General features: G+C 26.3%; 5 protein-coding genes across 9 annotated transcripts; 2 read left to right on the forward strand and 3 right to left on the reverse strand.

The window, feature by feature from the left end:
- Window positions 1-3,774: 3,774 nt before the first annotated feature.
- LOC122714748 (hemicentin-2-like) lies at window positions 3,775-10,007 on the forward strand. Of its 2 annotated transcripts, XM_043936387.1 has the most exons (15): window positions 3,775-4,671; window positions 4,766-5,179; window positions 5,672-5,804; window positions 5,878-6,086; window positions 6,168-6,278; window positions 6,363-6,566; window positions 6,671-6,816; window positions 6,895-7,045; window positions 7,110-7,240; window positions 7,321-7,480; window positions 7,673-7,969; window positions 8,086-8,406; window positions 8,507-8,797; window positions 8,868-8,977; window positions 9,083-10,007. In XM_043936387.1, the coding sequence occupies exons 2-15, from the start codon at window positions 5,011-5,013 to the stop codon at window positions 9,194-9,196; spliced, it is 2,547 nt and encodes an 848-aa protein (XP_043792322.1). In that variant the 5' UTR covers window positions 3,775-4,671; window positions 4,766-5,010; the 3' UTR covers window positions 9,197-10,007. The 2 variants fall into 2 exon arrangements, with proteins under 2 accessions (XP_043792322.1, XP_043792323.1); XM_043936388.1 differs by lacking the exons at window positions 3,775-4,671; window positions 4,766-5,179 and adding an exon at window positions 5,203-5,412.
- Window positions 10,008-10,858: 851 nt separating this feature from the next.
- On the reverse strand, window positions 10,859-12,094 carry LOC122715097 (mediator of RNA polymerase II transcription subunit 6). The gene is made up of 5 exons (XM_043937024.1): window positions 11,869-12,094; window positions 11,611-11,770; window positions 11,371-11,545; window positions 11,031-11,277; window positions 10,859-10,960 (listed from the first exon to the last, which is right to left on the reverse strand). Exons 1-5 carry the CDS (start codon window positions 11,894-11,896, stop codon window positions 10,881-10,883), a joined length of 690 nt encoding a protein of 229 aa, XP_043792959.1. The 5' UTR covers window positions 11,897-12,094; the 3' UTR covers window positions 10,859-10,880.
- Window positions 12,095-12,762: 668 nt separating this feature from the next.
- LOC122714808 (N-alpha-acetyltransferase 80) lies at window positions 12,763-14,429 on the forward strand. 3 transcript variants are annotated; one of them, XM_043936487.1, is made up of 5 exons: window positions 12,763-12,988; window positions 13,568-13,686; window positions 13,753-13,886; window positions 13,969-14,079; window positions 14,170-14,429. In XM_043936487.1, exons 2-5 carry the CDS (start codon window positions 13,574-13,576, stop codon window positions 14,316-14,318), a joined length of 507 nt encoding a protein of 168 aa, XP_043792422.1. In that variant the 5' UTR covers window positions 12,763-12,988; window positions 13,568-13,573; the 3' UTR covers window positions 14,319-14,429. The 3 variants fall into 3 exon arrangements, with proteins under 3 accessions (XP_043792422.1, XP_043792420.1, XP_043792421.1); XM_043936485.1 differs by having other exon boundaries at window positions 12,784-12,988; window positions 13,969-14,429; XM_043936486.1 differs by lacking the exon at window positions 12,763-12,988 and adding an exon at window positions 13,080-13,104 and having other exon boundaries at window positions 13,969-14,429.
- A 146-nt stretch (window positions 14,430-14,575) lies between these two features.
- On the reverse strand, window positions 14,576-16,318 carry LOC122714807 (flavin reductase (NADPH)). The gene is made up of 5 exons (XM_043936484.1): window positions 15,928-16,318; window positions 15,456-15,620; window positions 15,239-15,328; window positions 15,024-15,155; window positions 14,576-14,822 (listed from the first exon to the last, which is right to left on the reverse strand). The coding sequence occupies exons 1-5, from the start codon at window positions 15,998-16,000 to the stop codon at window positions 14,677-14,679; spliced, it is 606 nt and encodes a 201-aa protein (XP_043792419.1). The 5' UTR covers window positions 16,001-16,318; the 3' UTR covers window positions 14,576-14,676.
- A 1,091-nt stretch (window positions 16,319-17,409) lies between these two features.
- Window positions 17,410-24,292, reverse strand: LOC122715090 (proteasome activator complex subunit 4-like). Of its 2 annotated transcripts, XM_043937014.1 has the most exons (13): window positions 23,917-24,292; window positions 23,640-23,780; window positions 23,379-23,550; window positions 22,919-23,317; window positions 22,704-22,852; window positions 22,310-22,632; window positions 21,224-22,205; window positions 20,813-21,083; window positions 20,363-20,734; window positions 19,735-20,295; window positions 18,105-19,661; window positions 17,810-18,034; window positions 17,410-17,677 (listed from the first exon to the last, which is right to left on the reverse strand). In XM_043937014.1, exons 1-13 carry the CDS (start codon window positions 24,126-24,128, stop codon window positions 17,537-17,539), a joined length of 5,505 nt encoding a protein of 1,834 aa, XP_043792949.1. In that variant the 5' UTR covers window positions 24,129-24,292; the 3' UTR covers window positions 17,410-17,536. The 2 variants fall into 2 exon arrangements, with proteins under 2 accessions (XP_043792949.1, XP_043792950.1); XM_043937015.1 differs by lacking the exon at window positions 23,917-24,292 and having other exon boundaries at window positions 23,636-23,767.
- Between the last annotated feature and the right edge of the window lie 252 nt (window positions 24,293-24,544).

Raw genomic sequence — 24,544 nt, forward strand, 5'->3', positions numbered from 1 at the left:
CATAGTACAACACATCGATGGAAATAATAATCGATAAGTTGGTCGTTTTTGTATTCTCGGGTCTACTTGTTATCGATTGCGATCGAGATGAATCGCCGTGTTTTCGATACATAGGACGTTCAGTGCTTCCGAACCGAACGAACTGTATATTCTTTGATTCGATGATCACGTTCGCTGTTTATCGATATTAGAGTGTCCAAGTAAGAATTATTACTTTAATTATTTATCTTAGAAACTAATTAGAGAAAAATTTTTCAAATAAAAATTATTTGATATCTCAAGGGTTATGTGATAATTGATTTTTTGTAAGTGTAGGTACTTAGAAAAATGATTTGTTTTTTTAATGGTATCCTATATTTTTTTTGACTGATTGTGACTCTCAAAATAAATATAAATATTTATAACGCAGTCATATAAAAAGAATTATGTTATAAACTTATATATTTCTTTTACATGATATGTTTAAAAATCGATTTTTCTTTTATAGTTTCAAAGATAATCAAGGTGTTAATTTTTATTGGGACATCTTGTATAGTAGGAATGGTATTATAATAACAGTGTCTTACCCAGGAGAGCATCTTACGATTTGCGCGATTTATATTGAAAAGATAAGGTTAAATTGAGACAACCGGAAATAACATGAGAAGTAAAGAAAAGTAAGAGAAAAAAGAGGTGTATTACGTGCAAGCGAGAAAGAGTAGTTATCAGGATAGATAGTCAGAGTTTTGTAAGTGAAAAAGAGCAAAACATCTATTTTTCACGAGACGGCGATCGTGAAAATATGTACAATAAGTTCAATTGTAAATACGTCACGCGTAAATATCTTACTTAAGTATATATAATATCGTTCGAAGAAACGATCATAATAATAATTATAATAATATCAATATACTAGCCGTAAGGCCAAAAACTTTGCTCCTTAAAAATACTTTTTTAAGTAGACAAAACAGAAAAAAAAAACGCGCGTTTAAACGAGTCATTGTTTTTTAGCTAAGTAAACTCGATTTCCACGCTTTAACGTTATATAAAAAAAAAATACCGCAAAAAAAAAATGAAAAATGATAGATATACGGTATTCATAATGCCGGAAAAATAAAATATTAAACAAGCAAGATGACGAGACTTTTTTGTATGAACTAATTTTTTTCATATAATTCGCGTTTATTAGATATAAGATGATTGATATAAATCGTTGAATATAATACGTCGTCGCAATACATGAGATGATGAAAAAGGAAAAGGAAATAACTGAAGTCGATATATTTAGAAATGAGTATATGGAAAATATTAATCGAAATTAAATTAAAACAACTCGATTCCACGCATCGAGAATGAAAGAAGCAATACAATATGTATTGTAAAAGTATTAAATACGTGTGGATTTATTTTAATTATTTTCCGTTTCACACGCTAAAAGATGAAAAATGAAAAAGAAAGAAATAAAGAACCGGTAAATGATATACTAGTATATTTAAAAAACTTATGTATACATAGGAATGAAGAAAGGGAGATGTCTGCATAGGAATTGAAAAAATAAATTTTATCTTTGGTGCATAAAAGAAGTATAAAATAATTAATAATTATTAATGATTATTATTTAATCATTAAAACAAAAAGAAACAGGAGAAAAAAAATGGCCTATATATAGAAAAGAATCGTTCTTTTTTAATTTTTTTTATTTTTCTTAGGCGAAACCGACGGACTGTATAGCGTATAGACGTAATAAATTTAGCGATCAAAAAGAGGACTCGAATTCTAGAGATGAGGAGAGAAGAAGACAACGCACTTACGATCATTTTCTTTTTAAATGTAAAACTCGCACTTGCACTCTATTTATCTTTTTCTGCGTTCTATGATGTTCGCGCGGCGACAATTGTATTATTCAAGTGTATAATAGACCACTTAGCCCATAAACCGATATAAAAGATATTAATTCGATAATTGGACTCGATCAACGTTTTTGTCCAAGGTGATGCAGCCAAGATTATTTTTATCCCCTTGAAAAATCGCCGACCTAAACATTGCAATAGTATATTAATCTCGAAAAATTTCACGATCAATAGGAATTTTTGTTACTATTAATTTCTTTAATATTTATTTAAAAAGAGAAAACAAAAATTTCTCAATTTTGTTTAAAACAAACATTTTATTGAACAAAAATTCTGTCAGTTTGAACAGTACAACGCAATGCAGAAATCAAAAAAAATAAATTGACTGTATCGTCTTGCGCATGCCTGTGTATTATAGTGAAACGCACGAATTATCATGTGTCATATAAATATATACATATAAATATAAAATATATATATATATATAAATACAAAAAATATATATATAAATAACTAACAATAATGATAATAATTAAGTACCTTACATATAAGCAGTATCCAAGAAATCCGAACTAGTTGCACCAAGTGCCATAGTCCATAGGTCACAGTACGTTTAACATAGCGAGGGTGAGACTATTCGTAGCAGTTGCTAGGAATAAAAGAAAAGAAAAAGTATTAAAAAAAATGGGGAAAAACTGAAAAAAACATCCACATAGAATGAATAAAAAAAGAAAGAAGAAAACGAAAAAAGAAAAAGCAGGTCGAACACGTAGCGTTCGACGACTAGCTATGTCGTGTTCTTATTGCTTATTGTTAAGGCAAACGAGCGCGAAGCAGCAGCAAGCAATCAGCTAAAAACACGCAAGGAAGAAAAAAAAGTAAAGGGAGAAAGAGAAGGAAAGTTATGTAGTCCGTGTGACCCGAGATTTCCAATGGGCCGGTTTCGCCCATCTTTTGGAGAACGTTTTAGAGCATAAAGCAGACACCAATATGACAATATACTAATGAAATTAATTTCCGGCTCGGTTACTATTACCCATTGCCTCCACATCCCCTTTAAAAGAAACTTGGAAAAATTAAAAAAAAAAAAACAAAACACCGGACATCCATTTATTGTACAATTTCGCCGTTTATTTTTCGACACGTTAGTACATGCGATTAGACGTGGATCCGGCTCGCGTAATCCATGCGTTCCCCGACAAAAGAGATAAAGAATGCGAGAGAGAGAGAGAAAGATCGAACGAGCGTGAGAGAGGGAGAGAAAGGAAAAGAAGAAACACAACTGTAAAACACATTATGGCCGTGAATGAATCGAAACGAGATGCGTGTGACCGTTCTTTTTTTTTTTCTTTTTGCGAGAACATTATCAATTATCTTAAAGGAAGAAAAAATGACAAAAAAAACTGTAGTAACGTCGCAATTGTATGTTGTAAACATTACTATTTCAAATATAATGTCATTATTAACAGGAGAGAGTTTCTCACTTCCGATCACTCGCAGAGAACCTCGAACAGGATGAAATCTTTATTTTTTTTATATTTCAGCAGATATTAAAGTTCAAGCAGCAAAAACACGGATGCTCAAAAAAGGTAAAATATTTTTATTTTTAATACACATTCACCATCGATCATGAAATTTATAAATCTAATCAATTCAATCTGAATAAATGAAGCAATACCTCTATCTACTTAAATTATCTATTGCACATATTTGTTTAATAAAAAATAATGTTAAAAAATAAAAATTAACTCTTTATTTTCTATAAATTTTATTTCTTGTTTATCAATTCTTTTGGAAAAAAAAAACAATTGATTAATCAATTTATCTCTACTCTAATATTATTTTCTATTTATATAAAAAAAATCAAATAAACAATTAAAAACAAACATCATTAGTGAGGGTGTTTTTAATAATTAAACAATACATCCGAATTCGATCAACATTCTTGAACATAGCTTTTGTATCATCTATATATAAAGGGTCGTGACATGTCGTGAGGATTCGTTGCTATTCGCAAGCTATCGCGTGTGTGCGTTGCGCGGAGCATACATAGGGCCTATATATCGTGCAGGAATCGAGAGCGTCGAAACACGAAGCGAGATCAGACTGACTTTACGAAAATCGATCGGCGCTCATCGTCGTCGGGTTAGCGACGCCTGCAAAGCGTGTCCATTGCAACGACGCGGTTACGAGAAAGCACGGCTGACCGGCTCTCTCTTATCACTTTCTGTCTTGCTCTCTCTTTTCCTGCCAGAGAACAACCCTCCAAATGTCGAGAAAGCTTTCGTGTTCTCTGAAACGAATATTCAGTCAGTTCGCGAAACAGTGCAAAAGAACAGTGTTCGCGTAAACGAAAGGTGAAAATTCTTCTATCTCGTCCCTTTATAATTGATTAAAATCGGGTAACGGATGTTGTCCAAAATCCAAAAACATATAAACGGAGAAACGAAGAAGAAGAAAAATGAGTTCCTTCATGGTACGATGAAAAGCTTCCATAGCAAAAGCTCGTCAAATTTGTAAGATATATTATTCATCCTTGAAAATGATGATTTTTATCCAACAAGGGTGTAGGGAAAATATAAAATTATCCTTTTAATCGTTATCATTATTGACAAAACGTATGTGTGGGTTAATAAGAGCCGGCATTTTTAACATTCGTGAAACGACAATAATTTTGAACACGTTTGTACACGACCTACTAAACTACAATCCATCGAGACACATCAAAGTTGATTCCAATTACATTTTCCAACCTACCAAATCAATGCAAGCAAATTAAAGCAAATACAAAAGCTTCCTCATTATTCAACTGGACAAAGATGAAGATGTCAACCAGAATAACGTAAAAAAAAAAAATCTTCAAATATCTGTATCGTATTTTTAACACGAAAATTCTTATTTATAAACGATCCGTTCTCGATGTACGCTTTAAACAGAGAACGAACAAAGGAAATTCGACCGAAAGGTTCCTACAATAGTAGAATTAATCGGTGAACGAGTCCTGCGCCCTGTCCCTTTATCATTACTCCAGAGAAAGAGAAAGAGAAAGGAACGAAGAAAGTTGAGGATTCGTACGTTTGTCGAGCATACGAAACACAGGAGGTGGGAGGAGGCCGTCTACCTCTCGACGTGGAATGATAATAAAGGAGAACCACGGGACAGACCGGCACAGGGCGACATTATGCAAAGAGCGGATCTGAATATACCGAATTTATCCCTTAGATCATTCCCCCTTGGAATGGCGATAGGGGTGCTGGCCGATATCGCGATCAAACTCATCATCAGTGGCTACGTACTTGCCGTCGTGTATGTGAATGCCACAGGAAACTGGGATAAGGACGATGATTTAGGTACGTTGGTCGCCTTTGCAGTGAGATTGTACGAAGAATAAAAATCATAAAGAAGATTTGGAAATAAAATATAAAATTCTATGTTTGTCTTTCAAGTGGGGATTAATGTAATTTATTGATATGTATATCAGAGATATGTGGCTGACTAAATATGAGTTGTATCTACTTAAATAGATATTCAGCTATGTAAAATTTGAAATACAAATATTTAATATTTGTTCCAAATATTCAAGGTTAGCTGGATTTTAAATAGCTTTTATGTACACTGATCAGTCATATATCTAACCAAATATCTAATATATTTATTTTTATTTATTTATTATTTATTATTATTTACTTAATAGCTTACATTTATTTATTTTGAAACGAATAATAAATGAAGAACTATCGAAATTCTAAATATTCATTCTAAATAATTATTATATAAATACTTTTAAAGGATTTTTACTTATCTAAATATAATTCTCTATTTTTTTCCTTTTTCTTTTTTAGTCGCAACTTTTGAAGTCAGTGCCGTTCTTGGACGTACCGCTAGATTGCCTTGTGACATTGAACCGTCCACGCGTGAAGATCGCGTATACATGGTGCTTTGGTTTCGCGACGATGCTGTGAAACCGATCTACAGGTATCATTCATTTCGAAACTTGAAAAATTTCGACTCGAAACAAATATTTGCACAATAAATGTCTTTTTTTCAGTTTCGACGTCCGAGGAAGATCATTTAACAAAGCTCTAAATTGGTCAGATAGCACCGTGGTTGGACCGAGAGCTTATTTCGTCACCATGACAAAACCAGCCACTCTTTCTCTAGAAGCTGTTCAACTGGACGATGAAGGAATCTATCGGTGTAGAGTAGACTTTAAAAATTCGCCCACAAAAAATTTTCAAGTGAATCTCACAGTAATAGGTAAGAATCTTATCTTGAAAAAAATATTTATCCGATAAGAAATTTTTAAAAGACTTTTAATTATTTATAAATTATTTTCAGTTCCACCCTATCAACTTTTAATTTATGATACTTCTGGTGTGGTGATAGGGGATACCGCAGGACCATTTCAAGTAGGTGTCGAGTTTGGTTTATCTTGCGAAGTAAGGGGAGGTAATTCTCATTTGTTCAACTATTTAAAACTATCAAAATAACGTAAATTTCACAAAGTTGAAAATTGGATTTTTTAAAATATAGGCAAACCAACACCGGTAGTCAGTTGGTTGGTTAACGAGAAAGAAGTGGATAGCAAATTAGAAGAAATTGGAAAGAATTTAGTTGTCAGTAAATTAACAGTACCTCAATTAAGAAGAGAACATCGTAACACCACGTATAAATGTCGAGCCTGGAGCACGAATCTTATACCTCCATTAGAGAAAAGCATTCTTTTAGACGTTTATCGTAAGTATTAAAAATTTATTATATTATATATTATATTATCGAATTATTAATTTTACACACATACATACATATTTTTTTATCATTTTCATATTTTATCGTTTCAGTGAAACCACTGTCAGTAAAAATTTTAACGAAACCAACGATTCTAGAGACGGAAAAAGATTACTCCATCACATGTGAGACTACGGGGTCACATCCTCAAGCACGTATTACTTGGATGGAAGGAAACGCCATTTATCACAATGGCAAAGTATATATTGATGATTTGCTACAAATTTGTAAGATGTATATATATATATCATCATTCGCGGATGATTCAATTATGTAGGTACTCATTGGAGGTAATTCTTCGGTGGTCATAAGTACGCTCATATTTTCACCGATCCCGGATGACCATGGAAAGATTCTCAAGTGCCGAGGAGAAAATCCAAAACTGCCAGATGCATATCTAGAAGACTTTTTTCAATTAAATGTAGTTTGTGAGTATTTTCAACACTTCCTTATAAGAACAATATTCAAATAATAATTGTATACTTTTCATAGTTCCACCTAAAGTACAATTACATTTGGGCAGTACCTTAAATGCAGAAAAAATAAAAGAAGGTGATGATGTTTATTTTGAATGCAAAGTTCGAGCTAATCCAGAACACCATAAAATTACGTGGAGACACAACGTGAGTAACTTATTGTTAGTATCAATTTATTTGTCATAATATTAATCATAATAATTAATAATATTGTCAAATAATTCAAGGATGTGATATTAACACAAAACCAATCGGCTGGAATAATTATGAGTACCCAGAGTCTTGTACTGCAAAAAATAGGTCGTGATAATGCCGGAAATTATACATGTCTTGCAAGTAATGATCGAGGTGAAACTATAAGTCCAATAGTAACTTTAAGAGTACAATGTAAGTATGAAATGTGTTATAAATATTGTAATTAATAAATAATTCTATATCTATATGTATATTTTATATATTCTAATTATATGTATTTTTTCTATCTATATATTCATTATTATATATATATATAAGAATATATATATATATATATATTCATTATATTCCATTTTTCAATTTATTTTCTTTATCTCTGTTTAGTTGCACCTGTATGCAAAGCAAAAGAAGTATCAGTTATTGGAGCATCATTAGAAGAATCAGTAAAGGTTCGTTGCGAAGTAGAAGCTGATCCTAACAAAGTAGAATTTGTTTGGGAATTCAATAATAGCGGAGAAAATTTCGAAGTTGCACCAGCAAAATTTGACGATAACAATGGAACAACTAGCGAACTTATTTATACTCCTGTTTCTGAAAGAGATTATGGAGCTTTAACGTGTTGGGGAAGAAACGCGATAGGAAAACAAGAAGCACCTTGTATTTATCAAATCATTCCAGCAGGTAATTTGTGAAATATATTTGAAATTTCATAATGAAATTTATATTAAATACATATTAAAATTTCATATTAAATAATTATCATATAAATGTATGATCAACTGAATTTATATTTCTAGTGAAACCAAATCCTTTGAATAACTGTACAATAAAAGCATCCCTAAATCAAAGTTCTGAAATCTTGGAAGTAGAATGTGTACCAGGATATGACGGTGGATTAAGACAAGAATTTCGATTAGAGGCATACGAAGTCCTTACTGGTAATTTAAGAGTAAATGCATCAAGTGTATCCGCAGATGTACCGATATTTAGAATCGCCGTAGCAGATCTTCTTCCAGCGACCCATTTTTACCTTGTTACTTATGCCGTAAATGCAAAAGGAAGAAGTGAAGTGAGTCTATTAGAGGATATCATGTTGAGAGATTCTGAAAAGCACACAGGTAAGAATAGCATTTAGAAAGATTTTAAGATTATGTATTCTAACAAGATAATATCAAATATTTGATATTAAATATTTCTTATTGGCAATTTTTGTTTTAGATAGCGGAGTGAGCATGGTTCCTCTTATTTTGCTTCTTATTGGTTGTCTGATGGCATTTGGTGTCACTGTATTGTCGGTGATGTTGATGATGTATCGACGCAGAGGTACTACTTCTCCGGTTCACATTGAGCCCTATATGAAACAACCAATAATTACTCCTCCAGATTCGAGGAATAATTCCATGCTTGATGTCACACATGGAGATCATACTTATTTCGTTGAATATACATTAAAACAAGTTACTGATTATGCACTCAATAATCAGCCAGATATCATACAATCGCCGCAAGGTAAACATTTTTTTTTTATTTCTGTTTATAATATAATGCATAAGTAAAATAATATAATGATAAATTACAGATCAAGAAAAAATAAAACGTGAATCACAATTATTTTTACCTGTACGACCAGATACATTATTTGCACCATACGATATTCATAAACAAGGACTTCAAAGTAATAGATGCAGCGTAAGTATGCAAATAATATTGTATTGTATTATTAATAATAAATATTAATAATAAAAAATAATAATATATTTTGTAAATGTATTTTTTTTTCAATTTTTATTATAGTCAAATCCATTCTTCACAAAATCTTGGGAACCTATTAGTTTTAAAGCAGATCGTAATTTAATGAAAGAAATCATTATCGCCAACTCTATACCTGGTCCAGAAAGTTGTGTATAAAAAATATCTTTAAAAAACGAACGAGCCAAACATATCAAGAGGACCGATATTACAAAGCCTAAAAAACAATCGTACTGAATAATTATATTGACATTGAAAACGAATGTCAAATGAATTGCAACTGGTCTTCTTGTTGAGTTGGTGTAAATTGCACGACGGATAGGCACAGTACGAATATTACGACGTACATATTACACTGCTTACAGGTCAAATGTCTCATCATTGAAAAATCTATGGAACTGAAAAAATTTAGGAAACGTCAAGACTAGTTGCATATTAATTAAATGCTACACATGGTGTATTATTCCAAGTTTAATATATTTTGTGTCAAGTCTTAGATGGTTTCCTTATTCCGATGAGAATTTCCCGTAAACAATATCCAATATCTTCTCCGTCGATTTATCTTAATTTGTTGTGTCTATCGTGCATATTTAAAATAATGCATGTTTGACGTGAGTATATCGAAGTGATGTGACGCAAGATTTCCCATTATTACAAAGATATGCGTGAAAATAAATGCCGTAAATTGATACCATCAATGCAATAATTCCAGCAATTAATACTACCATACAAATTTTTCTTCGAATTCTTTTTAAAGCACATAAACACCATGCTTGACCAGTCCATATTGTACTCTTTGGAACAAGTAAAGTTTTCGGTGTAGTTTCTCTTACGTTCTTATATGAGATATATTCTGGTTCTTGCATATATTTTTTTTGCCATTCATTTGATATTGAACATAGTTCAAACTGGAAAAAAAAATTATATTAATCTTTTTTGATACATGAATAGAAATTATAAATTAGAATTTTCATTGATATTTAATTTAATGTTACTTGAGTATCGTAAAATTTATGTATTTGTCGACGAACTAACTGAATTATTTTACATTTCTCGTGTTTTAAATTTTTTATAAATTCGTCTTGATCAATATCATAAATACTTTGTTCGTAAATTTTTTCATCTTCGTATTTCTCAGAACATATATTTCCATCGCATATCATTTTTTACTTTACATGCCATTTTTCTGTGCAATAGAAAATTACAAATGAAATTCTAAAAAAAAGTTGAAATACTAATATATTTTATTAACATAATTTTAAAGTTTCAAGATATTTTCATAACCATTTTCTTAATTGAAAATTTAACGTAATGCATCATATTAAATCAATTGTACAAATCAGTATGAAAGTTTGTAACAAAATATCTATAAATTTTATTTATTAATTATTTATCTATAAAAACGATATAATTTTATAGATCAAACCAATTACTTCAAGATACTTTAATTTAATTCGAGCACAAAAACATCAAAAATCTCCTTGTCAACCTCTACCTCCCAGAAAGAAAATAAAATATCCTGATTTTTGTGATAAAAATATTAAAAAAAAAAAAATTGAGGAGAAAAAGTTTCCACGGATTAATATAAAAGAGGAAATGGAAAATCTAGACTGTCCATGGTGCAGATAATAATAAAAACTACAAAATAACAAATATATTTGGCATTTATTTTTAATTTTATAAATTTAATAATACATCAAAATATATTCAAATATAAATAAATCACACCTTTTATTTAGCAGAAAAAATATATAATAATTAAATATATATATATATATATATATATATATATAATTTTTTTTATAAAATCTTATATTATTATTAAATTGTTATAAATCAACTATTAATTAATTTTTGGTTTCTTTTCTGGTGGTGGTTTCATGTCCTTCTTTTCTGTTTTTATTTCTTGTTTAATTTCCATTGCTAAAAAATTAACAAAGATTTATTTTTATGCTTAATATATCTTTTAAAAAATGAAGAACTAAGTACTTACAAGGTTCTATAGCTTGATGTATTGGCTTTGGAACAGGTAATGGAAATTTTCGTGTAAGTTCAGCAAGTAACATATCTACTCTTTGACGTTGAAATAAAGAACTTGGTTCTTCACGAACAGGTGTCTCTTTTTTTGCTGCCATAGCTTTTCCATTTTTAAAATCCCAATAATAACCTTTGCTAGGATGATATCTTGAACATGAACTAGCTTCTTCAAAAGCAGATTGTAAATGATGTACTGTAGATAACTATAAAATATAATTTTATATATTAACAATATGTTTTAATAATGTTCATAAAAATTTTCAATAAATCAGAAATCATAAATCAATAAAATATACCAATCTAGAGCTCACAACTGATGCCAAGTCAGGAGCTTGATACACAACACCTGCAATAATATAATAATCTGCAAGTGGTGCTGCTAAAGTTGGAGAATGACGATGTTGCTTTCTGATTACATATAAAATAGGGGCTTGTACATGTAAAAGAATATATTCCAATCCAGTCATATTTCTGAAATTAAATATTTAAATATTTATATTATTTTTTTAAATGATATTTTCATTCATATTACTTACTGTAATTGATCAGGACTTAAACGTTGCATTTTAACGATTTCGTTATTACATGTTCTATCATAAAAAGGATTACTCCTTTCTGAAAAATAATCCATTATATTATTTGGATTTAATACAGGAATCCATGCACTGTCATGCCAAGAAAGTCCCAAAGGATTTTCTATCAAATAAACATCAAAAACAACAAGAGGTTAGAAAATACATAAACAAATTTATTATATTAATTATATTGATGATTTAATTTTTATATATTATTACCTGTTACAGCAGGTCTTCCAGATAACATTTTTATTTCATAAATTATATGATTATTAAATATGATTTAAAATAATTTAAAATATTCGTTTTTTATTTACACGATTTAGTATTGATTATACAATTGTTTTCTTCAAAAATTCAAATATAACATTTTTATTTATAATTATAAACATATATATAAACAATCTGTATAAATATTATTATTTATTTATATTAAATGCTAAGAAATTAGAAACCATCAAACAAATCACCAAATAAATCAACTACTATGATCATTAATGGTTCTCATATATTTTAAATATTCAGATTTTAAATCTAAAATATTAATAAAAGAAAAAAATAAAAAAATATATGAAGATTTATAAACATTTTTTTGTTATTCCTTTTTTTTATATACAATAAATATAAAAAAACTTGTCTATATTCTTGTAATTATTTGAAATCGTTTCATTGAAAAATGTTATTGACCATCACTGTTGAAATAAAGAATGCAGGACATTGTCGCATATAGAACAGAAGCTATTAAAAAATGGGTCAAATGCAAAAAAAGATATTCATGTTTAAAAGAGAATAGGTCATGGACATGTTCCAATAAAATACTTTAACAACAAGGAAATTTATATATTAATTTATGAAATTATTTACATCTTTTACAAATGAAATATATCTAAAAATAAAATAAAAAGTCAAATAAATGAAATTATTAAAAATTTAAATCATAAAAAATTAATTAAAAAATTATTTCTAAAAGATAAAATATTTTTCATTAATTAATTGAAATACTATAAATATAATGAAGATTAATAATATAGTATTGATAAATGAAATATAGAATAAAAATCATTAATTTTCCTTTATTATATGAGATATGAGATATTTGATCACATATAAAAGATTTATATTTGTAGTTTGTAAAATATATTTTTGAATGAGGTATATATTTTATAATATCGCCGAGTACAAGAAGAATTTTACATAATAGTGGGGATATGTTCAACAGAAGTATCATTCTTGGCTCAAGATGATATTAATCTCAGAGCTATTTCCACGCGAGATATATCCAGGTGAAGCACAGTGACTTTTAAATTTAATTATCAGATTATTTAATTAGAAAAATACGGTAAGGACATCTATATCAAACTATTTATATATTACACTTGTTCACATTGACACATGTTATTTTTTATTTTTTTGACATCTTTCAATCACAAGTTGTCGCACAATTTTCTATTTAAAGTTAGAAGAATATATTTTCCAAATATGATCTCTTTATTGAAATATTTTTCACATAATTAATATAAAATATGTATTATTCAATCTATTGAATTTTTGTTTTATATCTTTGTATTATAATTTATATAAAAATATATTTTTATCGCAACATTATCTTTTTTTTATGAAGAGATTTTATTTTGAATATCTATTTAATGACTAAATTATTTCTTATTATTTTTTTCAAAAAAAATTATATATTATAAAAATTATATATATTATAAAAATTATAATTATAAAAATAATTATTTTATTGTTAATTTTTATTATAATTTTTTTATATCTTTAATTTGTTTTGAAATTATAATTATAATTATTATTAAAACTTTTACAGTTTTATTTCTAAAATATATTAAAATTAAAAAAAATTTTTTAATTAAATATCATAATAATTTTTCAAACATTACATTATAATTTATGATTACAGAAAAAAATGACCACTATTGACAAGGAATATAAAATAATACCACTTCATAAAAGACCAGATTTAATTCCAGATTGTTGTACATTACTGAATTCTGAATGGCCAAGAAGTGAAACTGCACGGTATATTATAATTTTTAATTTAAAAAATTTCTATTTGAAAATGAAATAAATTCCTATATATAATAGGTTAAAATTTCTGAATGTATCATGTGATGAATTTCCCACATGTCTTATATTAGTTGACAAAGAAGATAGAGTACTTGGTCATTGTAAAATATCTTTAATACCTAGATTACGTCACAGTTGCTTTATACAATCAGGTAAATATAATTATATAAAAAAAATGAAATGAAAATATATATATTTTCAAAACAAAATTTAATTTCTTATTTCATGTGTTAGTAATAATTGACTACCAGTGTAGATCTCAAGGACTTGGATCTAAATTATTACGTGGAGCTGAAGAACATGTAGCAAAAAAAGGAATTAAAAATGTATATTTAATAACTAAAGGTCAAGAAGTTTTTTACTTTAAAAATGGTTATAAAACCTGTGATCCATTTAAAGCATCAGGAATTAATGATGTTGTATATTCTAGTGCAGCATTTACTAAAGCAAAACTTAAGGAGAAAAATACACAGTGTTGTGGTCCACCACCACCTCCAATGCCAAACTTTCAAATGCCAAAGTTTTATGATTTAGGTGTTATAACACACAGAACACACATGGTAAAAAAATTATCATTACAATAGTAAAACAATGATAAACAATTTTCTTTTTATACATAAGATTTTTTATATATTCCATATATATATTATTTATTTATTTATCTTAAAGAAAATTATTTTTTTAATTTTAATTTTAATTGCTTTTAAATGTAAAAATGTTTTTCATGCATCTCATTCATATATTACAAATCATAATTTACAATCATTCCAATAGATGTTTAAAATCACAAATATTCTTTAAAAAATTAACAATTTCTTTTGTACAAATTAAAAATAGTAAATTTCTAAATTTATTATTTATTTTTTTATATTCTTAAAAATAAACAAAATTTTATAAAATACTTTTAAGTTTTTTATAAATTACAAAATATATTTTTTGTTATTATGCAGTGTTAGCAATACCACAAACTTTTTGATAATGTTCTGTTTGTTGAAGACTTTCAATAAGAAAAGCACCTAAATCATGTTTGGAAATAGCTCGACCTGGAGATTCATCATGTTTCACTATATATTTTGAATTTGGTACATCTACAAATTCATAAAATATTAATCTTTTTGAATTGTAAAAATATATAAATATACATATATATATATATATATATATTAATATATNTATATATTATTATATATTATTATATATTAATATATATTATTAATATATATATATATATATTAATAATTTCTTAAAAAATTATAATTAAGTGATATAATATTTATTATAATAAACACCTGCAATATGAGGTGGTAATATTGCAATCCATTTTAATTGACTTTCTTTAAGAAGATCAAACATACGTTGATGATCTGCATTTAAATCTTTAAATATGTTAGGCACTGCTTCAGGTTTGTAAAATAAAAATGCTGTAAAAAAAATAAAATGTTATTAAAAAATGTAACAACCAATTCTAATAGAAAAATTAAAATTACAAATTACAAAAATTTACCAGATAAACAAACAGATACTACTTCTACATTATGTATTTTCATAGCATCTATTATATTTTTCATACCAGTAGACAATGTTGTAGTTGGACCTAAATAAAAATTTGCAATGAAAATTGAACTTGTATTAAGTCAAAAAATATTATAATATATTATAATATTTAATTATAATATTATAATATATTATTATAATATTTTATATCAAAAAAAGATATTTACTTAAATCATTTCGTGTACCAAGCACAACAACCACTGCATCAGTATTAGATATTGCATTTGAAACTTGTTCTTTGTTAGTAACATCTCCAATAATTATTTCAATTTTATCTTTTAAATTCATTGGAACTTTGTTTTCATCTCTCACAAATACCTTTACATTTAATCCTAAATGTTTTACATGATTAATAAATTATGAAAATTATGAAAAAAAAATAAAATTAATTTTATAAGATTTACACTTTTCAAATATATTTGTATTTTCTTAAGAAAATTAAAAAAAAATTTATTTGATTATTAATGTTTTTATTAAGATTATTCTTTGTAAATATATTGAACATATATAAAAATACACAGAATTAAATACATATACATGTTTAATAATATTCATTAAATTTCATTCATATTATATTTTGAATAATTAAAATCACTTTTTGGCACACATTAATGAAATAGAAAATAAATAACATTTTACCCTTATTTACAGCACTATTTAAAGCACATAATCCTGTATTTCCCGTAGCTCCAAATATCACTATTCGATTCATGGCGATACAATTATTACAATAAATTCGCTATTTCTACTACGTAAAATTATAATCACTACATAAAAGTGCTATGTCATATTTATATAGAATTTAAAATTCTAATCTTAAAATCTTTTAAATCAAGATAATAATATCATTTTTATTAGAAATTTTTATCTTATTTCGGAAGATTTGCATATAAATTCACAGTTAAGATATTTGTTAAACAGTTGTTTTTAATAAATTTTAAATATGAAATTGCTGTTATATTTTTTTTATATGCTATTGATATATACATTATACAATATTTAATATTTTGCCTATAAATTAGATAAAGAAAGTAAATAGAATTTATATTAGTGACACTATATATGGATGAATATTGTAAGCTTTAACTTGTAATTTTATATATATATATATATATATATATTATAAATCAAATTATATATATATAAATTTTTATATGTTCTACATATGTTTTATTAAAATTTTTTATGAGACAACATGTATTTATATGTGTGTATATTTATATATTGAGAATATGGATTTTTAATTTTTAATATATATTACATATATTTTAATATATGACTTAATTTAGTGATTTGTTATCTTAATATAATGTACAGAATATCTCAAATATAGATTAAATAAAGATTTCTAAAGTAATTTCATGTAACATTTTTCTTTGTAAAAATTTTCGTTATTGCTTTGTTAATGAATTATTAACGAAAAACATTGGCCAATCACGAAACGCATAAACTAGTTCGCAGTAATATCGGCTGAACACGAACAAATCTAAGTAATATGTATTGAAAAAATCTGTCCAAAGGAAAATGTTGTATGAAATTACATTAAGAATTTCCATATTTTTGTGACACTTTATATAATGAAATTGATTTAAAAGTAATTGATAAATTGATAAATTGGTAAAAATAATTATGTTTATAAATAATTATTAATAGTATTATATATAATAATCTATTTAATAAGTTTGATATTTCAATTAAAAAATTTTATATTTAGCATATAAATATATAAATTAACATATAAATATATAAATTTACATTTATATATTGTTATTACATATAAATATCTAGTTTTTAATCAAAAATGATAATCTTAATAAATCCAATTTTATAATGATTTATAATGATTTTGAAATCCAATTTTATAATTTTATAATGAAATAATTATTATATTTTATAAAATACAATTTATTTAATATAACTTAGTAATATTATTAATAATATTTTTCATACTTCACATAAAATATGTTATTTGTTAAAAACTATAATTTATAATTAATTTTTAATTAAAATTGAAAAAATGTATATAAATTTATATACTTATTATATATATAGTTATATATACAGTATAAGTATACAAGATAATTTTAAATAAAACTTCTATCTTTATATTATGTTCTGTATATCTTTATATTATTTATATCTTCACAGCACAATATTAATTCATTATTGATTAAATATCATATACAAAATTTTTATATTAATATTATTAAAAAATTTTTTTATTATATAATAAAATATTAACTTTATGTTAGGCATAGTAGGATGGTGGCATGATTAAATCTTGCAATACTGTTAATTGTTCTTCTGTGAAATGTTGTGTATATTCTTCTACATCTTTCCATCCATTATGAGTTCTTTTAAAATCATCTAAAGTTTTTTTAATTGTCATCTGTAATTCATAAAAATTTTATTATATAATAATAATTTTAATTTTATTATATAATAATTTTATTATATAATTTTATTATAATAATGTAATTATTATTTTTACATTCATGTTTTGAATTTATTAAATACTAACTGGTATAGGTTGTGGATCATTCATATGAGCACGAAGATGTTCAAAAATTGGAGGTACATATTTTGGTATATCATATGGATTAGCTTGTACAAATGCACACATTCCTATTATAGCTGCATGACGAATACGTAAAGCATCAGTTTTTAACTTCTTTTTTATTTCTTCTTTATAATTTAATCCTTCTTTTTTATATAATTTGGTTTTTGCTTTTTTTTTAAATTCATCCTAAAAAATTTATGTATATGCATATACAAATTAATTATTATAAATAATTATCACAAAATTTTAAGTTTACCAATAAACATTCTTGCTCAGGGATAAACATACAATGTACTAATCCGCTAAGAACTTTACCAGCATTTTTTCTTACTTCAACTCGCTCATCTTCCAATAAGCGTAAAACAATATTTTTTATGAAATTAACCCATGCTGGATTACTTAAAAGTGTACACATGTTATAAAATACCCAAGCTTGAAGGAATTCCAAACAAGCAGATCTTGTCCACCAAGATATATGCTTAGACATTTTTTCTATTGCCTCTAAAGCTATTGACATATTACATGGTAATGTAAATGCTTGTGCATATACCGTTAAAGCAGATGTACATGACTTTCTCAATTCTTCATCTATTTCACAATTTTCCATCTGATATATAATTGGAAATATTTGATATAATTCTGGTGGTAAACCATACCATGCACAATTCATATTTACAATCCATTTACAAATTGTCTTAAGTAATCTAATTGCTCTTTCTCTTTCTTCTTCATTTATTTCTATTTTTTTTAAATCATTTAATTCAACAATAGATATCTGTGAAGATAAATTTTTTTGTTGAATTTCTTTGTTGAATTTCGTTGCATTTTCATCTATAAGAGGTTGTAATTTTGGCACTATTTTATTTATGAAATCTTGTATCTGTGATACTGACTGATTGTTTGAAATATTTGAAGTTTTTAAATTTGTGAACACTGTTACTAAAATAGAACTCAATCGTTCTCTCATATTTTCAAATGGATTTGCTAATAATCTATCTTCTATTCGTTTCAACAAACGTTGTAACAATTCCAACACGCGCCATGGCTGTTTAGCAAGAGCTGTTTGCAAAATAAACAAACGACCCGATTCGATAAAAGATGATTCTGATTCGCTAACACAAATTTCTTCCATCAGACATTCTAATAACCAATGTTGTCTATTTGGATCTCTATGTTGCTGAGCTGTAGAAAAACAAAGAACCCAGTCTGCAAGTGTTTCTGGTGTCATATTAATTAAGACAAGTTTTATAATTGGTAATAAAGAATCCCACATTTCACAAACCATATTAAATGGCCAATGTTTTGAACCCTTAATAATTCCTGCAACAATTTCGGCTGCACATCTTTGACTACTTTCTTGTTTATCTTTCACTAATTCATGTAAATGCGGCAACAATTTTTTTAGAAATATTATCCCATGATTGCGAAAAAGACCTTTGAACAGACGATATTTATAATAACTAAATTTATCTTTGTCTTTTTTTGTTTCAAGACTATAAAATTTTATAAGTTTTTCGATATTTTGTGAATCATTAAAAAAGAAATCAATTTCTTTTTCATAATCTGTTAACTTTCGTACATTTGGATCTAAACATGGTTGTTGAGATGTTGGTGCATACATTTGAATTTTTTTTGGCCATGTATAAAATCCTAAATATGCTTCATGAATAAATCTAGGTTCATCCCATTGTTCTGCACACAAGGGACGAGTTTCGTAATTATATTGAAGCCAAGTATTATCTGATCTTTGCCCTAATATGCATTTCATAGATTGATTTTCTTTTTCTGATGATATTGGAGGATCAATAGTTATCTTGAAATTCAAAAATTTAAGTTTAAGTTATATCAAAGTTGTTTATAAAATAAATTCTTTCAAAATACTTTACCTTTGGATGCTGTCTTTTTTGTTGTTGCAACATGCATATCACTATTCGAAGAGCAATATTTCTTTCATTTAATGAATCATGTATTAATGTTCCTAAAAAGTAACGAATTACTTTTGGTGGATACATTTGTTCTGGATGAACCAAAAGTCGAATAAAATCTATTGCCATTAAACGATGTCGCCAATGTAAATTTTTTTCCAAAAGTGCATTTAACAAATCATTTATCAAAGCATTATAAGATACTAAATTACATTCATTAAATGCCTGAGCAATTTTTAAATTTTCTATTGTTTCATCCTCTGTAGGTTGAGATAAAGTAGTTTGTGAATTAGTTTTCCATAAAGCAGTTGCAATTTCCAAACATGTATTTGGTATTTTAAATGTAATCGCAATTGTTGAAAATTGTTTACTTATGAATCTCGCAATATCTTCTTTCAAACGAATTATAGATAATTTTTCAGATGGTTTAGAAAGCACCATAGTTGTCCATAAATCTCTTAATATATTCCAATCATGTTTAGTAAATGTTTCTTGAGAATCAAGTAAAACATGCAGAGCTCCCTATACAAAATGAAATATTAGAAATTAAAAACTTAACTGTTTATTATTTTTTTATTATCATTCTTACTTCATATGCATCATGATCTGCTTCTGGATCCTCTCTTAATACATCAAGTAATTTTGGAATAATAATTCTACATGAAAATGGTAAATAATGAAAAGCTTGGACAAGAACATTTTGAGCTTGCCATCGCACACCAGCATATCTGCTAGTAGCCAATATAAATAGTTTTAACATTATCTCTTTATGAATTTCAGTTAAATTAAATATCTGTGAATGTGAACGTGTCACATGTTGAACTTCTGCGCGTGCCAATACAAAAGATCCCATTATTCCTTTTTTTCTTACTAACATATCTTTCATCATTCTATGTGAGTTTTCTACATTTTTGTTAACTTTAGAAAAGCAAACAGTGCCTAATAAAAGATAACCCCAAATCTAGAATAAAAATTTGAACATATGTATTTAATATTTTTTAGTAATTTATTTTTTCAAATAATATATTTAAATAAATACCTTTATTAAAACAAATAAACTTTTTGTATCGCCTTCTGTATTCTTAAGAATCACATTTTGTAGTTTACTTACAAGAGTTCCGATATAACATTTAACATTACTACCATCAGGCATTAATATTTCATGTTTCATACCAAGTGTTGGCCTGAAAGGTAGCCATTTTAAAGACGATTTTACTAAATTTAATGGTTTTCCTTCACATATTGGTAAAACAGAATCACAACCTTCAATAATGCTATATACAATATTTAAACTGGTTAACAATTCTTCCCTAAAATCATATTTGTAATCATATAAGAATTTATAAATTTATAAATGTTATAGAAATAATTAATAAATGTTATAGAAATAATTAATAATTATTATAGAAATAATATTTCTATTATATAGAAATAATTAATAATAATTAACCTTGTTAATGTGGTCCAATCATTACAATATTTTTCTAATTTATTTGTTTCGGGAATTAGATATTTTATAAATATTTGATTTATGGCAGCTATTTCTTCTTTACCAGGTATGTACCATTTAACTTTTAAAGTATTAATATCCAAAATTTGACCCCAATATCTTATTCTCTCAGTAGATGTGAAATGATATGGTATTATGTTAGATAATGAATGAAGAATCGCTTTTAATAATATACAACCTAAATTGTTTCCTTCTCTTGATTTTAAAATCACTACACGATCAAGAATTGTCATAAGTGTATCTATATAATGTAATAAATTGTTTCCTGTAGTATGAACAATTGCAGATAAAAGTAACATTGCATGTAAGAGACGATCATCCAAGTGTTCATCTTTAATAATATCATTACTTTCTCCAGTAATATCTAGAATAGTTTGTGAAAGTATCGGTAATAAAGTACGCACAGTCTCTTTGCCATTAACTCGAGCAAATACTCGACATAAACCAGCTGCTAATTGTCCAGCAACTTCAATTTCAAGTATACGTTCAGTTATAAATGTGCATAATTTATCTAAAGCTTTTTTAAATATTTCATCATTAATCTGCATTAAAAGAACCATACACACATTATATAATACATGTTCTGTAACCTTTTCTAATTTACTTTTTTCACCACCAGTAGAATTTTCTAATCTAACCAATTCTAAAGAACTGTGATCTATAAAAGAAAATATCTTATCTAAAAATTGTAAAACAAAATCTTCAAATCCAGAAGCTGTTTCGTAATCCATTCTGCCTTCTTCATCTTCTTCATCTATTGATGTGATTGATTTAGAAGTATTTACAATAGGTATAAGACAGGCATACACTGAAATAAGACGAAAGGCAAGAAAGCATTTTTCTGGATTGCTTGGATCAATACTGGATAAAAGTAAAGACAATAATGGTAAAATGTGTCTTGGTCCTTCTGGATAGGTATAATCTATAACAAAAAAATTCATAATTTAGATATATAATTTAGATATATAATTTAGATAATGAATATATTAATATTTTTATATGTAATAAATAAAGTTTAATTCATACCTTTATTTATATTTCTAGATCCTTCTGCCATTGGCCTAGCTATAGCATCCATACAACTTAATGTAGCAATTAATTTATATGATTCTGTTGTAAGAGAATCTAATGTAGAAGATACTCTATCCAAAACATATGGAATAACCAAATTGGGTCTCATAGTAGCAAGATATTGTAATGCTTGAGAAGCATCATTAACACTTAATTTATTAAACATGGCTACCATTGTTACTGGCATCATACTTTTAACAAATGCATTAACATCATTATCAGTTAATTTATATTCTTCGGGTATAGGAGTTTCCCAAGTCCGTTTAGCATATCTTTCTCTATAAATAAAATATTATATAAATTTGCAAATGTTGCTTAAAATTAATTTGAAACACTAATTAATTCTCACTTATGTAAACGTGTAATAAAATAAGATGAAAGCTTCAGAAGAATATCTTTTAACATTCCCAACCAGCAACCATTATTAGCAGGATGAAAATATGTTTCTATTGTCTTGAGAAATTTATCAAGATATGTTTGAGCACTTGAACCATTTCCCTAGAGATATTATATACAAGTAATATCTTATTTAAAAATATCCTTAAATAAGCAATAAAATCTTACCAGAACTGCTACTATCCATGATGCTATGAAACATGCATCTATTTCATGATGTTTATATCTTTGTATTTTATTATATGATACTGGTAATTTTAAACATCGTATAAATCTAGTAAACATTAATGGAATATAAGGTTCCCAATTAATATATCCAATATTATGATTAGCTAATGCTGCCATTAACTCCATCATTTTACTTTCCCAAGTTAGTGAATTGTGACAAATTTCCCATAATGTCATAAATTCTTCAAACCATAATTTATATCCAATTGAATGATGTTTTGGAGATAATTGTACTGGTAAAAACCACCGTAATAATTGTATACTTTTAGACATTGTTAAAACATCAACAAGACATAAAGTTGGTCTCAATTCATCTAATATTTCCTGTGTTGCACTCAACTATTATGATGAATTAATTTTTATTCTTTTGTTAATTTATGTAAAAAAATAATTCACTTACGGGAAAATAAACCTTTGCACAAATAATAAGTGACTCCATTGCATTTTCATAAAAAGAACAAAAATGATACATATCAAGACGATTTTCTTTCGTTTTCATTATACAGAGAATCATTTTATAAAGAGGCTGCCATGGCAGTTCCAATTCATCAGGAGATATTAATTTTTTTTTTCTATTAATATTAAAATAATGTAAAATCTATTTCTTATAATAAATAATATAAATGATATATATATATATATAATAATTAAATCAACTTACTTTAATAATAAAAGTAATGCAAGAAGACATTTAAATGTGGAAGGTGTAGGTATTTCTGAAAGTGTAACCAGTTCATATAATAACTTTATAAGTAAGATATGATCTTCTTTGCTAAAATGTAATCCATATATGTTTAGGTAACTAGAAAAAAATATTGATAAATCCAAATTACAAATATATTTTTGTTAAATTAGGTAATACAATTTTATCTGTTTATATTAAATTAAAATATAATTATCACTTATTTAAATGAAATAATAAAAGAATATATACTTACTGGCATAATTTATTAACCCAAACAAAACAGCCTGGCCATGTTTCATTAAACATAATAGCTCGTGCTAAATTTGACTTAATTTCGGCTAATAAAGTTTTTGATTCTATTTCTAAATCATCCACATAAGGCAACAATTTATTATATATAAATTTTTTAAAATGAACATCTTCTATACTTTTGTAAATACAAATATGTGCGAGATCCTTGTTCATTATTAATTAAAATATCTTATTATTACAAGCACAAAAAGTAGAGATAGATGTAGTCTTTGAAAGAGCACACGTTACAATGCAAAATCATCTATATTATTGAGTCAGTAACAACTTGCTTATTCTGCTTCGATTTTATCGAGTCATGTTTTACATCTAAGGGGCCATATTTGATGTACATACAAGAAGCGTGAAAGAAAATTACTATAAAGTTAGAAAAATATCGACTTTTCAATCCATTGATTATCATATACTCATTAAATTATCGATATTAAAATATAATTTAAAAAATATATTATAGTTTTCATATAAAATATATAATTAAATAAATAAAAAGTTATATTTATTTTTATAGGAAATATAGTTTCTTAATTTTTATATATTCACAATTTTGTACAATAATATAAAAATTATATAGA

This window comes from Apis laboriosa, unplaced genomic scaffold, assembly GCF_014066325.1.
Source record: "Apis laboriosa isolate Shangri-la unplaced genomic scaffold, ASM1406632v1 scaffold34_cov151, whole genome shotgun sequence".
Taxonomy (NCBI): domain Eukaryota; kingdom Metazoa; phylum Arthropoda; class Insecta; order Hymenoptera; family Apidae; genus Apis; species Apis laboriosa.

What these genes read in the sequence shown, in the direction of transcription:
- LOC122714808 (XM_043936485.1), top strand. Translation starts at nt 13,574, where the DNA reads ATGACCACTATTGACAAGGAATATAAAATAATACCACTTCATAAAAGA. An exon ending in CCAAGAAGTGAAACTGCACG is followed by an intron (nt 13,687 to 13,752) that starts GTATATTATAAT and finishes TATATATAATAG; the next exon opens with GTTAAAATTTCTGAATGTAT. An exon ending in CAGTTGCTTTATACAATCAG is followed by an intron (nt 13,887 to 13,968) that starts GTAAATATAATT and finishes TTCATGTGTTAG; the next exon opens with TAATAATTGACTACCAGTGT.
- LOC122715097 (XM_043937024.1), bottom strand. Translation starts at nt 11,896, where the DNA reads ATGTTATCTGGAAGACCTGCTGTAACAG. An exon ending in TTAAGTCCTGATCAATTACA is followed by an intron (nt 11,546 to 11,610) that starts GTAAGTAATATG and finishes ATTTAATTTCAG; the next exon opens with AAATATGACTGGATTGGAAT. An exon ending in ACATCAAGCTATAGAACCTT is followed by an intron (nt 10,961 to 11,030) that starts GTAAGTACTTAG and finishes TTAATTTTTTAG; the next exon opens with CAATGGAAATTAAACAAGAA.
- LOC122714807 (XM_043936484.1), bottom strand. Translation starts at nt 16,000, where the DNA reads ATGAATCGAATAGTGATATTTGGAGCTACGGGAAATACAGGATTATGT. An exon ending in TGGTACACGAAATGATTTAA is followed by an intron (nt 15,329 to 15,455) that starts GTAAATATCTTT and finishes ATTTTTATTTAG; the next exon opens with GTCCAACTACAACATTGTCT. An exon ending in ATTACCACCTCATATTGCAG is followed by an intron (nt 14,823 to 15,023) that starts GTGTTTATTATA and finishes ATGAATTTGTAG; the next exon opens with ATGTACCAAATTCAAAATAT.
- LOC122714748 (XM_043936387.1), top strand. Translation starts at nt 5,011, where the DNA reads ATGCAAAGAGCGGATCTGAATATACCGAATTTATCCCTTAGATCATTC. An exon ending in GCTGTGAAACCGATCTACAG is followed by an intron (nt 5,805 to 5,877) that starts GTATCATTCATT and finishes TCTTTTTTTCAG; the next exon opens with TTTCGACGTCCGAGGAAGAT. An exon ending in TTATCAAATCATTCCAGCAG is followed by an intron (nt 7,970 to 8,085) that starts GTAATTTGTGAA and finishes TTATATTTCTAG; the next exon opens with TGAAACCAAATCCTTTGAAT.
- LOC122715090 (XM_043937014.1), bottom strand. Translation starts at nt 24,128, where the DNA reads ATGAACAAGGATCTCGCACATATTTGTATTTACAAAAGTATAGAAGAT. An exon ending in TGGGTTAATAAATTATGCCA is followed by an intron (nt 23,781 to 23,916) that starts GTAAGTATATAT and finishes ATTTTTTTCTAG; the next exon opens with TTACCTAAACATATATGGAT. An exon ending in ATGATCCACAACCTATACCA is followed by an intron (nt 17,678 to 17,809) that starts GTTAGTATTTAA and finishes TATGAATTACAG; the next exon opens with ATGACAATTAAAAAAACTTT.